General features: G+C 33.7%; 1 protein-coding gene across 5 annotated transcripts in view; it reads right to left on the bottom strand.

Annotated features, from left to right (window-relative positions):
- Positions 1-14,866, bottom strand: part of STXBP5 (syntaxin binding protein 5) — a 159,607-nt gene that overhangs the window by 55,472 nt on the left and 89,269 nt on the right. For all 5 annotated transcript variants that reach the window (XM_040627929.1, XM_008695061.2, XM_040627930.1 and 2 more), the window contains exons 10-17: positions 12,429-12,583; positions 11,372-11,444; positions 8,162-8,309; positions 7,885-7,952; positions 7,577-7,617; positions 6,210-6,430; positions 5,146-5,324; positions 1,571-1,696 (exon numbers count right to left, since the gene is read on the bottom strand). In XM_040627929.1, the coding sequence (XP_040483863.1) occupies positions 1,571-1,696; positions 5,146-5,324; positions 6,210-6,430; positions 7,577-7,617; positions 7,885-7,952; positions 8,162-8,309; positions 11,372-11,444; positions 12,429-12,583 (1,011 nt within the window). The remainder of the gene's footprint in view (positions 1-1,570; positions 1,697-5,145; positions 5,325-6,209; positions 6,431-7,576; positions 7,618-7,884; positions 7,953-8,161; positions 8,310-11,371; positions 11,445-12,428; positions 12,584-14,866) is intronic.

Genomic DNA, 14,866 nt, shown 5'->3' with positions numbered 1-14,866 from the left:
TGTAACTAAAAACTATCAGAGACATGAAAATACAGGTTATATAAGCCTTCTCATGGAACTATGTAGATCTTCAGCAGACACTAATGATTAAAAGTCGTTATCATTAAAAAAAAATGTTGGCATAGGAAGTGAAACTTGATCACAGACATAAAACTCCACCATAGGAAATGTGACCACTATTTTTCTGACTTAGGGGCATTTTGAGCAGCTCAGGGGAAGACTTATTCTCTTCCACTAGGGAAGTGGGGGATTTTATCTCTGGGAAAGTTTTAGTAATCTATACAGTCAAGAATAAAAAGTAGAAAGCATAATCTTGGAGGTCTCCCTTTGGAGTACTCCAAGTACCTTCCCAATTATGAGTCAGGAACTACAAACCAAGCACTATGAATAAAGGAATTTGACTCTTTTAACATGTCTTAAGCCAGAAGTCGAAAACTGAAATGTACAGAGGGACTCTGTAAGTAATACAAACAGGCAAGACAAGGACTTTGGATGACCCATCTAAAGAGGAAAAGTTTCAATTCTGTTCATGCTGACCGCTGCCAAGCAGGAATGGAAACAATGGGCCAGGTAATCAGATTTTTCAGTTAAAGCTCTAAATATGGATTTCACGTTAAATAATCTTGGCAGCTAGTTCAAATATTAAAAACATACAAGGAGGGGCTAAAAAAATGTTAACTGTGAGTCCATGAACCTGTGATCAACTGATTTGCAACTTCCTTTCAAATTTCCTACTGGTTCTTTTTCTTATTCCCTCTTTCTTTATGGTTGAGGGCAGTGAAATATTAAAAGAGAGAAGGTTTGTGTTCTTACACGTGGGGTAGCAAATAAAAGACATTGAGACATGATGATCTCAGACTATAGCCAGTCTTAGCTGGGTATACACCTGTAAAAGACAGAGTGAATGGTAATAGCTCCAGGAGGAAGAAGAAAGATGAATGAGTCCCTAGGGCTAGCATAAAAGAAGACAGTGACCCGCATACCAATAAATAGCCCTGGGACTAAATAGTGTATGGCTTCTCTTATACCACAATGTTGATTTTTAAAACAAACAAAAATACTTTGTAAGTCTACCAAATTATAATAAAAAGTATGTATAGTTAATAGTCAATACTTAAAGGTATGAATTGATGATACAACTCTAGTATAAATACTTACTAAACTATTACTATGCCTTTATAATTTATATAAGTGAACTTTGGAAGTAGAAAAAAGAAATTATATAGCTTTGGTTCAACATTTACAGAATTAGCTTAACAAAGTCTTCTGAGTTGATGCTGTTAGACCTCCATTATACTGAGCATTAATAAGGAAATCATTTCTGAGAGTATATCCAGGAGAGGACATATTGACTTTAAACATTTATCTTAATTCATTGGGAAGCACTATAAGCGTATCCAGAGTAAATTATTCGGAACAGAATTATTTTCCAAATAAACATTAAATCTGATCTGAAATTAAAGATACACAACTTTTTAACTGATGCTATAATAAAGATCATCCTATTTTTAAAAATAAAAAATATACAGAATACTATGAAGAGACTGAGAAACACATAAATTTTACTTACAATCCATATGAAGAATTGACTGCCAGGCTGGTTATTTGTTGTGGTGGTTCTCCACCCACCCATACCAACTGAATAACTAGTTCTGTCTGATAACCTGGAGACTGCTTAAGTGGTGAATTTTTAACTCTGTAATAAAGGAAAACATATTACCTTTTAACTCATCTTCCATACCTTATTAGCTTATGTAATTATAAAGTCATGCATAAATAACTATGCAAAAAGTAACTTTATATATGAAATTGTATTAAATATACAAAAATGAAAAAACTGAATCCTGCTCTCTATAGGCATTTAATCTAGTTGGAGACAAAACATGTATATAAATAACAAAAATAAGAAATCATATATAAGTTCCCATTATAAATTGGGGGGGTTGGAAGTGGGGAGGGAGAAAAAATAGAATGCGTAGGAAGGGGAGGGAGGAATGGAGAGAAGAATGAGGAGAATGGGAAGCCCAAGAATTAAGAAGAGGAAGAAAAAATCAAGTTAGAAAAAAAATGCAAGTTGGAAAAGTAGACTTAAATATATAGTGTAAGAAAATGAAAAATGGCCAAAAACATAATGAGTTTAAAAAAAAGTGAGAGGGGGGTGCCTGGGTGGCACAGCGGTTAAGCGTCTGCCTACGGCTCAGGGCGTGATCCCGGCGTTGTGGGATCGAGCCCCACATCAGGCTCCTCCGCTATGAGCCTGCTTCTTCCTCTCCGAATCCCCCTGCTTGTGTTCCCTCTCTCGCTGGCTGTCTCTATCTCTGTCAAATAAATAAAATCTTTAAAAAAAATAAAAATAAAAATAAATAAATAAATAAATAAATAAATAAATAAAATCAAAAAATAAAAAAAGTGAGAAATTTATTTCTGGGTGCATGACACTTTCACTATTAAAAAAATGTACTCTTGGGTAATTTTGATTGTAGACTCTTTCCTCAATAATTGCTGAATAGGTGCTCAAAATATATTGCTTTTGCAAACATATGCAAACAAGAAGTAGGAAACCCACAGTGCAAGATTTTAACAAGAGTGTAAGTTTGCCTACAGTGGAGGCATGTGTAGTAACAGTGAGAAATCAATATAGTAAGATAGGCTAAGGTCAGACTTCAGAGGGTCTGTAAGGCCTGGTTGGAAAGGTCTGATGTTGGTAGAAAGAACTGAGGGTTTTTGAAAAGCTAGAGTTTAAGTCTTGGCTCTGCCATTTTCCAGTTGTCCTCTTGTCTAAAAAAGGGAATATTACTACCTAATCACAGTATGAGGACGCTGTGCCTATGAAAGAGCTGTCAGTGATCAATTTATGCAAAATATATTTTCATTATTTTAAGGAATTAAGAGCCAATGAAAGTTTATAAGAAATACTTTGTTAAGATTAATTTGGTGGAGGTTTACAAGATGAAGTAGAATAGGAGAACAATTAAAAATTGCCTGTAATTTTGTAAAACAATAAGAAAACGGTAGATTTGAAACACATTATGAAGAATCAAAAATGCTTCTAAACTTCATGAAGGCAGAAACCTTGTAGTTACTTTTAACACTCTAGTGCAGAGAAGGTACTTAGTATTTGAAGGAATGAACGATCTGAAGGATCATTAGAGGGAGATTAGGGGAGAAAATTAGAGTGATTCTAAGTTAAGAGAAAGAGAAAGAAAGAAAAAAGAGAGAGACAGGGAAAGAAAAGAAAAAGAGAAAAAGAAAACTGTGTCAGGATGAAGAGCTAGTTTTGCAAGAATATGTGGTAAGTTTGAGGTGATGGTACAGTTTGCAAGTGAACTACTCAGCAAAAAGATAAATGTATTCCCAAACCTCACTTTATTGAGTAAACTCATACAAATTTCTTATTAGTTAAACTTGTTATATACATCTTAGGGGGCGTAAGGGTGGGGCTTATAAGAATGTGAGACTTAAGGAATACAGCCACTTATTTTTTTAAAAGATTGATTGATTGATTGATTGATTTGACAGAGAGAAAGAGAAAGTGAGCGCATGCAAGCTTACACGGGAGAGCCAGCGCACAAGCAGGGGGGAGAGGCAGAGGGAGAGGGACACTTAGATAGAACACCTGTAATATCTGCATCAGAAAACTTCGAGTGGATTTGGAAGATAAAATTTTCCTTTTTTAATTTATTAATTACATCAATTAAAATTAAAGTGAGTAGTATATTTCTGTGTGTGACTACTTTTACTATTAAAAAAAATCTACTTTAAGGTGAGAACATTTTTGATTGCTCAGACTTTTTCTCTAATAATTGCTCTTGTAAAACTTATGCAAAGCCTGCTTACTTCAATAATTCCTGAGTGACAGTGTAATAAAAGGACAGCAGGAAGACTACTCAATATTAAATCTCCTGACACCAAACTCAGAGATAAGGATGCTTTTGAGTCATTTAGTTGGTACTTCTACTGAAGAAGACCATGACACCTGACCAAATTTGTTGTCCAAATTTTAAGGTAAATATGAATCACTAAGGGTACTCCAAATATGAACTGAGTTACAGTCACTTCACGCAAAGTCTGTAAGGCACTACACTCAGAACTGTATGCTGGCTGAGCAGAAGTTCTCATTTTTCTCAGGGAAATACCACTAATCAGTGGCAGCTGTCCATCTCAAGAGACAGAAATGAAGACTTGAGTGTTCTTTTTTATAGAAGAGTCTGAGTCTGTTATTTTCTCCTTATGGATAACTTAGGTAAGGTTCAAAGAAGTGTTCACCTTTTTTTTTGGCATATTTAACATGCCCATTAGATTAGAGCAGAAACAAGCATTCTAGGAAAATATCAGAAGTGCGTATATGGGCACATTTAAAACTTCAGTGATGAAGACACACAGAACTCATGGGGGGAGCCTGGGTGGCTCAGTTGGTTAAGCAGCTGCCGTTAGCTCAGGTCATGATCTCAGGGTTCTGGGATCAAGTCCTGCATCCAGCTCCCTGCTCAGCGGGGAGCCTGCTTCTCCCTCTCCCTCTGCTACTCCCCCTGCTTGTGCTCTCTCATTCTATCAAATAAATAAAATAAAACAAAATAAAATAAAATAAAATAAAATAAAAAAGAACTCATGGAATTCTTAATTTACTTAGTAAGAAGAAAAAAAATTTCTTAAGCAAAAATAAGCCAGCCATGCCTGCTGCGCAATCCCCAATTGGCCCCCAAAATCAGAAATTGGATCAAGAAATGGCAGGATAGGTTAAAAACGCAAAATGGGGGATAGATGGGTATAATACTTTATGTGTACAATGTTCAGAGTGGTAGAAAAGCAGTCTACATATAGAAAGCAGTCTACATATACATTTAATCCACATATGAATCCAGACTAGAAAACATCCATGGATTTGGAAGATTGAGGTACATATACAGAAAAGATCCATGCTATTCTACCAGTATGTGTAAAGATCAAATCTTAGCACTTTAAAGATAAAAATCACAGAATTCAATCATACTCCTCTTGATGCCACAGAAAAATGAGTTGGATTAACCACAGCAACACACAGAAAGAAATGATCTTATGTCACAGGAAAATATTACCGTAAAAAGCTTATAATTAATCTAAATTAAAAAAATAATTTCCAAGATATCTGTATTTTTAATAAGTTACCTTAAACAAGGGACATTATCACGAAGCCCATCAGATGAACTGCTACTGGTAGAAGGATGAGACTGAGGAGGCATGGGCTGAGGAGTGGCGCCCCCAACTGGTGTTGGCAAAGGCGGTGCCTGTTCGCCCTCTGGGGATTCCACATCATTTATCTCATATAACAATCTAACTTCAAGCATCTGTTGTAAAAGAAAGACAGATCACCTACTTTTAATAATTATTCATTTTATACAGTTTATACACACACCCACATATGCTTCTGTGGGAATAACATTTTTAAAGGTAAAAACGTAACATTTCTAAAGGTTAAGATTTAGCAAAGAAAAAATATGTTTCTTTTTTTATAATAATTATATATATATTTATAATATATTTTATATATTTATATATTATATATATATATTTATAATATATTTATATATTATATCATGTTAGTCACCATACAGTACATCCCTAGTTTTTGATGCAATGTTCCATGATTCATTACTTGTGTATAACACCCAGTGCACCATGTAATACGTGCCCTCCTTAATACCCATCACTGGCCTATCCCATTCCCCCACCCCCCTCCCCTATGAAGCCCTCAGTTCGTTTCCCAGAGACCACAGTCTCTCATGGTTCATTCCCCCTTCTGTTTACCACCCCCCCTTTCTTCTTCCCTTTCTTCTCCTACCGATCTTCCTACTTCTTATGTTCCATAAATGAGTGAAACCATAAAAACATGTTTCTGACTCAGTTTTTAAAAAATGATTGTGTGTATACATGCGAGAACACACACATACAATTATTTTAGAATTTACGGCATTCCTGTTAATACCAAATTAAAGTATGCTTATATTCATATTAACTTTCCTTAAATGAAACATATAGTATACACAAGGACTTAAATTTAAATGCTCACTAAAAAGATAAAGTATGCTATTTTCCACAAAAGATAGATGGCAATGTAAACACTTACGTGTTCTTAAAAATTCTAGATAAAACTGACTCCAAATAATCTAAATAATTCAGAAATTTTAAAAATGTCAGACATCTGACACTGAAAATAATTAAGAGACTATTACCGGAATGACTTCTGTAATCACTTCTTGTTTGCTGAATCTATAAATAATAACATGAGCTGAAACTCCGGCTATGCACAGCATTCTACTTTCTGGACACCAGGAGATGATCTGAATGGCATACGGGTCTTCATCTACAATGTCTGTGTTTGGCCTGTCATCTTTATTTCTTGACTTTTCAAATACTTTAGATGTCTTTAGTTTATATAATACTTGTAGAGTTACTAGAAAAAAACATGTTAGATACTTTAGTACAAATACAACAAATATAAAATAACATGTAATCAGACATACTATCTAAGGAAAATAGCCTATATTTATTTGAACCATATTTTTATTTCCAGGTCTACATTTCTCTATTTTACCTTTAGATAATGGAATCACTGTACCTATTGACCAAAAAAATTGTATTCATTAAAAAACAAAATGCATCATGATGATGAATTTAGGTAACCTGAAAAATATTACTGATGAAAAGATTTTGTAAAAAAAAAAAGTATAAATATAATGAAAATAATAAAGAACAAATTTCCTTTCTAAAATGATTTTCTAAATATTTTCTCTATAAAAGGTACTAATACTATCTCACACTTCTACATGATGAAACACAAAAATATCCCGAGTTAACTGGATTCTCACTGCTCACTATGTATGTTTTGCAAACATTGACAATTCAAAGCATTCTTTCCTTTTTTGCTATTGTGTAACCACCATACATATATATTTCGCAAAGACAGCACAAATTACTGTTAGCTTATAATCAGGCATTAAAATTATTCCACAAATTTATGCTGATTTGAAATATATTCCCTCTCTCTTTTTTTTTAAGGATTTTATTTATTTATTTATTTATTTATTTGACAGAGAGAGAGAGACAGCCAGCAAGAGAGCGAACACAAGCAGGGGGAGTGGGAGAGGAAGAAGCACGCTCCTAGTGGAGGAGCCTCATGTGGGGCTTGATCCCAGAACGCCAGGAACACACCCTGAGCCGAAGGCAGACGCTTAACGACTGCGCCACCCAGGCGCCCCAAAATATATTCCCTCTCTTATCTTGGAGTTAAAAAGAGAAAGTTTGAAAAAAAAGAGAGAAAGCTTAAGGAAATTTTGAAGAAAGGATCTGATTACTTCTGTTGAGAATCATTCTTAATTTACTGGTTAATATCCTTAAAAATATCTTACATCTATTAGAAATTCTAAACTCATATATTTGATAAATCATGTATTAATTTTATAGTCTCCAAATTTTATTTTATTTATTTTTTTATAGCCTCCAAATTTTAAATTAAATGTTGGTTACACAATTATTATAAAAAAAGTTGTATAGAAGCAATGATTGTATAACATATAACAATAATATTCAAAATACTTACTTGCGGAAGCATCCCAGAACTTAACTGACCCATCAGCATGCCTATGAAAAGCAAATGAGTTAAAATTGTGAAGAAAGAAAAAAAAAAATCACATTTTTTCTTTCTTTGAAGTATACTGTTATTTGAAAAGATAGCAACCAAATGAAGAAAGGTAAAATTCAGGGTAAGTTGGCAGGTTCTAGGCAACAATATTTCTTAATACATTACAGCATAAAGGAAAGTACTACTTGCCTAATTAATTAATGTTCATGTAGTCTTAATTATATTTAGCTATTAGTGATTGAATGGCAAAACAGGATTCTACTTACCCCGTAATAATTATTTCTGGGTAACTTTGAACACCCAAGCCCCAATTACCTCCATTAATGGGCCATTCCTATAAAAAAAAGATTATTGTATAAAACAACTTCCAACCATACATCTCCATACATATTTCTATGACAACAGTAAACAACATATTTTGCTTCCAAAAAGGACTTTCTATATATTTTCTCTAAAAAAGATATCAATGTTATCAAATACTTCAAGGTGATAAATGTAAAATACTGAAATGTAACATTAAATATTAAAACTCATGTTCAATACCTTTTTGCTGTAACCTTGCCGTTTCTGTCTAGCTCCAACAGAATAAAGTGCAGGAATAAGGTCCACAGGACAATCAGCAAAATATTCGCAACATGTAACAGGGGATTCATGTATACTCAAAGGGTAGGGATTTTCAAATATAGGATATCTTTAACAACAAGAAAAGAAAAATATTTATTAATTTAACAAAGTTAATACAACAATGAAAACTTTAAAAAAATATGTACAGCTTTGGGATGAAAACAATTTTTTAACTTTGATTAAAGATAACATCCTCTGAAGGTCCATATAATGTATTATCTGAATTTATATTGTAACTTTTGAGATACAATGTTCTCCGTATTTTTAGAAATTACATACATTTTCCCATAGAGATTTAAGATTTACTTCGTGCAAATATGTAAAAAAATTGGCATCTTTTATAATGCAAGTTGCTCAGAACAATAAACAGAAAAGTTGCAATTAGAACTATGTACCATGTGGCACACACTGGACCGAGTGCTCTATGTATACATTTATCTTATTTACTTCTTGCACTGAAACTTATGATGTGGGCATTTTACTGAAGAACAAACACTTAGAGTAATGTGCCAAAGGCACGCCAGCTAGCAAGAAGAAGCAGAATTTAAACTGTGCTCCTAACCATTAAGGTATAAGGTTCTCAACCAACAGATGCCTCATTTTTATGTCAGTAGAGCTAATACAAATTTTCAGTTCTCTTTTCTCCATCAATGTGATACCTAGTACAATATTAAATCTAGAGATGCTCTCTTGTTTTCAGTGATAATCTAAATAAAATTCTACCTTAAAGGTTTTCTAGATACGAAATTATTTCATTAAATAAAGCAAAAAATGCTTTCAAAAATCTTAAAGTAAAATTAAGTAAATATACAATGATATTTCTTTTCTGGTTTGAATTTCTTGAGAATGGTTACTTAAAAATATCGGGAAAACCAGAATATGGCTTAAAAAGTCTAAAAAGTTCAGAGTGGCTCATCTGCAAAAATTAGACGTATTTATCAGTCTACTACTGATAATAATTTAAAAATTAGAGAAGAATAATTTTGGAAAAGTCCTTTCTAGATTTCAAAATGAACCAAATTGTCATTACTCATTCCTCAACCACACATAAAAACACAGGGGAAAAAAAAAATCAAACAGAAACATGAATTAAAAAAACAGCAGGTAGCTTTTTTTCTCTTTATAAATGAACTTTATAATCCTTAGGCTCAATGATCCTACTATTATCATACATTTAACTGGTCCATTTGCCAAATAAAATACCTAGTCACAGGTTATTCACACAGTATTTTCTTCAACTTAAATTTTGGTACAGACCACACATAAAAGTCTCACATAATATTTGAAAACTTAGCTAAGGGAAAAAAAAAATCTATTAAGAATAAGTTACTCTAGGGGCACCTAGGTGGCACAGTCAGTTAAGCATTCAACTCCTGGTTTTGGCTCAGGTCCTGAGCTCAGGGTCGTGAGACCCAGCCCTGTATTGGGCTCTGCCCTCAGCGTGGAGTGGGCTTGGCTTAGGGCTGTCTCTCCCTCTCCCTCCGCACACCCCCGCCCCTGCACTCTCTCTCTCTCTAAAATAAATAAGTGAATCTTAAAAAAAAAAAAAAAAAAAAAGAATAAGTTATTCTGGGACTGTCATTTACTTTTTTATTGCTAATTTATCTTTTAGATTCTATTTAAGAGAGAGAGAGTGCACGAGCATGAGTGGGGGGATGGGCAGAGGGAGAAGCAGATTCCCCACTAAGCAGGGAGCCCAATGCAGGGCTTGATCCCAGGACTTCAAGATCATGACCTGAGCTGAAGGCAGACGCTTAACCGACTGAGCCACCCAGGTGTCCCCAGGACTGTCATTTAGAAATAATATTTTTAATTCCTTTGATCCACTATGGTCTTGTAATTTTTAAAAAAGGAAAAAAAATACCCAATTGATAATTACAGGTAGCACATACTGAGCTGATGTAAATCTAGGAATGCCTTAAAATAAGGTAAATAATGCTGTTCACTTATACTTCAGGGTTTCCCAATCCTGGTACTATTCACATTTTAGATCAGGTACTTCTTTATTATGAGGGACTCTCAGGTGCACTGTGGATGTTCAGCAGCATCCCTATCCTCTACCACTAGATGCCAGTAGCGTCCATAATAGACGTTTACACATTGTCAAGGGGGGGGGGGGGTTGGTGGTGGTAAAACTGCTCCTAATTGAGAAACACTGAATACTGAATGGGTAAACTCAATTAAATATTTAATGATTATCTCACAGGAGATACAAATAAATAATACAACATCTTTTCATTCAAAGAAATTATAAGTAAACATACTATTATCTATGTTAGAAAAAGCAGAATATGGCAAATACCACAAAAAGTTACAAAGGAGCTATGGTGGCAATTCATAGATCAGGTGTGTGTGTGTGTGTGTGTGTGTGTGTGTAAGAGAAAGGGGAAACGTTTAGAGAGGAAATGAGGGCTGCCTTTGAAAATTATATGGCGTTTTGATAGCAGTGAAGCAAGTGAAGTTTGCAGTTGTTGGGAGCCATATAAGAAAAGGCACTGAAATATGATCACAGTTCAGTTTTTCTAGGGAGTAAGGCACCTGTAGGAAGATAGTGAGAAATCAGGTTGGAAAGGTATCCTAAGTTTCTACTGTGTAGAGTAGCAGGCTGAGAAGGTGCTTTCAAATCAAACAGTAGAGACCACAGTGGTTTAAAGTGGTTTAAAGGGTGCCCAGTTGGCTCTGTCAGTAGAGTGTAAGACTCTTAAAACAGGACAGTGACAAGCTTGGTGCTGCACGTAAAATTACTCCAACAACGATATTTAGGATAGTGCCACAGAGAGTGCATGGGGGTGGGGAGACCACAGAGCTTATCTGGAGGAAAACTGTGATGGGATCAATTTTGGACTTATTTTGTGTGCCCCCAGGGTGCTCAAGTATTAGGTTGAATCATATGAAATTTCAGAAATTCAACAAATTTTGACTTAAAAAATGGAAATTCTATATGAGCAACATACTAGATCTGGTAAGTCTGGCAGGTAATTAGAAATGTGTGTATGGAACTGTAAAAAGAGGTCAAGATTATGGATATAAATGTAGCATTTTTCAAATAAAAGAAATAGCCAACCCTATGCTAAAAAGTCTTTTTCACCACATGGCTAAAATAATCTCTCACCAAATTTTATTTCTTACCCATTTTGTGCAAGGTCTATAAGTACTAAATCCTTTTCCAGAAGAACCACCACAGCATATGGTTCCTGAAAATCTGGAACAGGCAAATGATGCATGAACAACAGTTTTAAATATGCAAGAAGACAGCAAATTAGGTAATAAAAATTTGCTCGTTTTTTTATTTTGTTCCATTCTCTCAAGTATGTAACATTCTTCATGTAATTTAAGACTATTTTGTTTTAAATGAGATAAATCTGTATAGTAACTCAGACAAAATTATTTCAGTTTTGTAAAAATGACTAAGACAAGAAGTTCACAGTAACTTCTATGGTATTGCAAAATCCAAGGCAGGGCATGGACAACAAACCCAAAATTTAAATCGGAACACCCGTAAGAACAATTCTTACTATCGGATCTCATAGGAACTTGAGTACTACTATACTACTATAATCTCTTTCTTAGATATTTTATATGCATCTGTTTAACCATAAAATGCATTACAGCTTTACATTTCAATTAGCTTCAAATGAAGTAAAACAGATCCAGATTTAAATTCCTCTTGAAAGAATATATACTAGTTGTGATGGTTAATTTTATGTCAGCTCATCACTGCTTTGGTGTCCAGTTGTTCAGTTAAACACCAATCCAGATGTTGCTGTGAAGGTATTCTTTAGAGGGGATTAACATTTAAATCAGTAGACTTTGAGTAAAGTAGATTATCAGATATAATGTGGGTGGGCTTCATTCAATCAGCTGAAGGCCTGAAGAGCAAAGACAGGTTCTAAAAAAGAAGCAATTCTGCGTCAAGACAACAACTCTTTCCTGAATTTTCAGCCTGCCATCTTGCTCAATGAATTTGACTTATTAGCCTACACAACTGTATGAAGCTGTATGATAAAGCTTATTAACCAAAATTAACTTCTTGAGATAAAACTTGCAAAGTTATGAAGACAGCGACTCTCCCCCAGAAGAATTATAGCATACGAGGATAAGGAAACTATTTAGAAAACCTGTAAGTCTTTGTTCTGAATAGCAGATCTCTATAGAGAATGAGTTTTAAAGATGCAAAGCTTATTACCATTTGGGTATGGTGTTTCACACAGCGTTAGAAAATCGACAATTGAATAGTCCATTTCCAGCACAGCAGTACTTTTCCCATGCATAACTGTTAAGCAGGGTCTTCTTCCTACAGTATCATAGGACAAACCTCCTGATAAAATAATGAAAGGTTCCCTGAAAATAAAATACATAGGCAGGATTATAAATAGCATAGTGGAGACTATTTTCTTGCTGTATTGTAATTTTTTTAGTTAGTGAAATAACAAATTCTAACACTTTAATGCATGAATTGAATATTCATATGTGGATTTTTAAATTGCATTAGGTAAGACCCAAGTGAATTCATGAAAATTAACCTACAATAAGAAAGAACATTGACCACATTTGACTCTCTCATACTTATCCTTGGTCCCTAAAATTTTTTCTTTTATCCTCTTTATACAATTGTCAAAAAATTATCTCTGCGTTTCTACTGGTCAGGTCTCCTGAATGTACTGCGTTTATTTCCAATCCTAATAACCAGGTCTTCTCAACAGAAGGTCTAAGAGAGAATGTTAATAGCCTGAGGCATCCACTTTATGTAATAAATTAACTTCTCATTGATGTATCAGGAATGTACTAGCTATAAATCACCCTTGAGAAAACAGTCACTCAAAATCATTTTCCGTAGGGCTTTTGGAATTTTGGCTGGTATGCTCTCCAGCCACAGCTCCCATGTACACCTACCAGCTGCCAGCTTGCCACTTCTGATTACCACTACAAATCTGTCTCCCTATTAGCCATTACTTAATGATTTACCTAGACCCACTTCTTAAAACTGCATGTCTTAAATAGGCAAAAGACAAAATATCTTTTCATATGTTTTGGCTTGTATTTATCTCTGTCTTGATTATTCATGTTTTTTGTCCATGTTTTCATTAGATTAGTAATCCTTTTCTAATTGTTCGGTAAGAGTTTGTTGCATTCTAAGGAATTAGCTTTTGATCTGCTATGTGTCTCCCCATTTGTTGGTGAGGAAGTTGTTTATGGTACATTAAACAGATGATTTTAAAAGTTTGATATATGATTTTCTTAATCTTCATTTATGATTTTTTAGGTAGTTTCTGACTCTAAGGTCAATAGATCCATCTTCCTCTTCACATCTGGTATAAGCAGTATGTAATAATATGCAATTGTTAAAAACATTACTTCTTATTTATTTACTTATTATTTTTTTTAAACTGCTACTTCTTATATTTATCTTGAAGCTTGTTTGTTTATGCTATGAATAATAAGACAATTAGATTTAAGCAATATTTTGTTACTTTAAAAAAAAAGTGCTAGTTCTGGAACTAAGCTGCCTGAGTTTAAATTAAATCTCAGCTCTGGTTTTCCTTCCTGTGTGATACTGGAAAAGCTGCTTAACCTCTCTGTGCCAAGCTTTTGCCTCTATAAAATGGAGACCGAGTGGTATGTACCTACTCTCAGACAATTATTGATTTAATATACACAAAGCACTGGGGTCAATGTCTGGCACACAGTACACCTTTGGTAAGATTTACCTATTATTAATATTATCATCAAATTACTGTTATTATCCATCATGAAAGTTTCCTTTCTTTTGCTATGTGGAAAGAAACATTAAAATTTCTAAATGATACTTATTTTTATCTAAAATAAGCTCTAAAATAAATAAACTCCACTAAAATTTACTTAAAGTAGTAGTACAATGTGTAATTTATTAGGAAATATAAATATTAAGCCAAATAACTCAATTGTTTTTTAATACTTAAACATTTTACTATTTTAATATATAAAATAACATATGTATATGTGTGTGTATACAGTATTTTACTTTAAACTATACTCTCATGTATCCCTGTTTTATTTTTTTCATAGCATTTATCATTAAAACTTATTTATTTTGCTCATTGTTTTTCTCATGAAAATGTAAGCTCCTTGAGGGCAAGGAGAGTTGTTCATTTTGTTCATTGCTGTATCCAAAACTTAGTAAATTAATAGAATGAGTAAGTGAATGAATGAATGAACAGAAATGTATGTTACACTAACCGCTCTTCAGCTTACTATCATTTAGATTTTTCGCCATTGAACTGATTTGGTTAACCTTATTTTTCCACCTCAGTGACAGTAACTGAGGCTAAAATTCCCAAACAGAACTATACCAATACATTGTTTCAATCTCTTTGCATAATGTTATTATTATGACTGTAGCTAGGAAAGCATATTTAATTTTCTTTCCTTTTTTTCCAAATATAATGAATAAATAGGATACATTTCCTCTCTTGTGTACTTTGAAATACAGCATACAACTGAATATAGAATACTAGAAGGAAGGATGAAGAATCCAACTTCATCTTTTATAGACGGGAGGCCTGGGCCATGTATTTTTTACGTAATATCTCAAAAATAGTCTGATAAATGTTTTTACACATAGCCAACTTAAAAAAAAAAAAAAAA

This window comes from Ursus maritimus, unplaced genomic scaffold, assembly GCF_017311325.1.
Source record: "Ursus maritimus isolate PB19 unplaced genomic scaffold, ASM1731132v1 scaffold_13, whole genome shotgun sequence".
In the NCBI taxonomy this organism is placed as follows: Eukaryota; Metazoa; Chordata; class Mammalia; order Carnivora; family Ursidae; genus Ursus; species Ursus maritimus.
The sequence above is the reverse complement of the archived record's forward strand: the minus strand, read 5'-3'. Positions and strand labels throughout refer to the sequence as shown.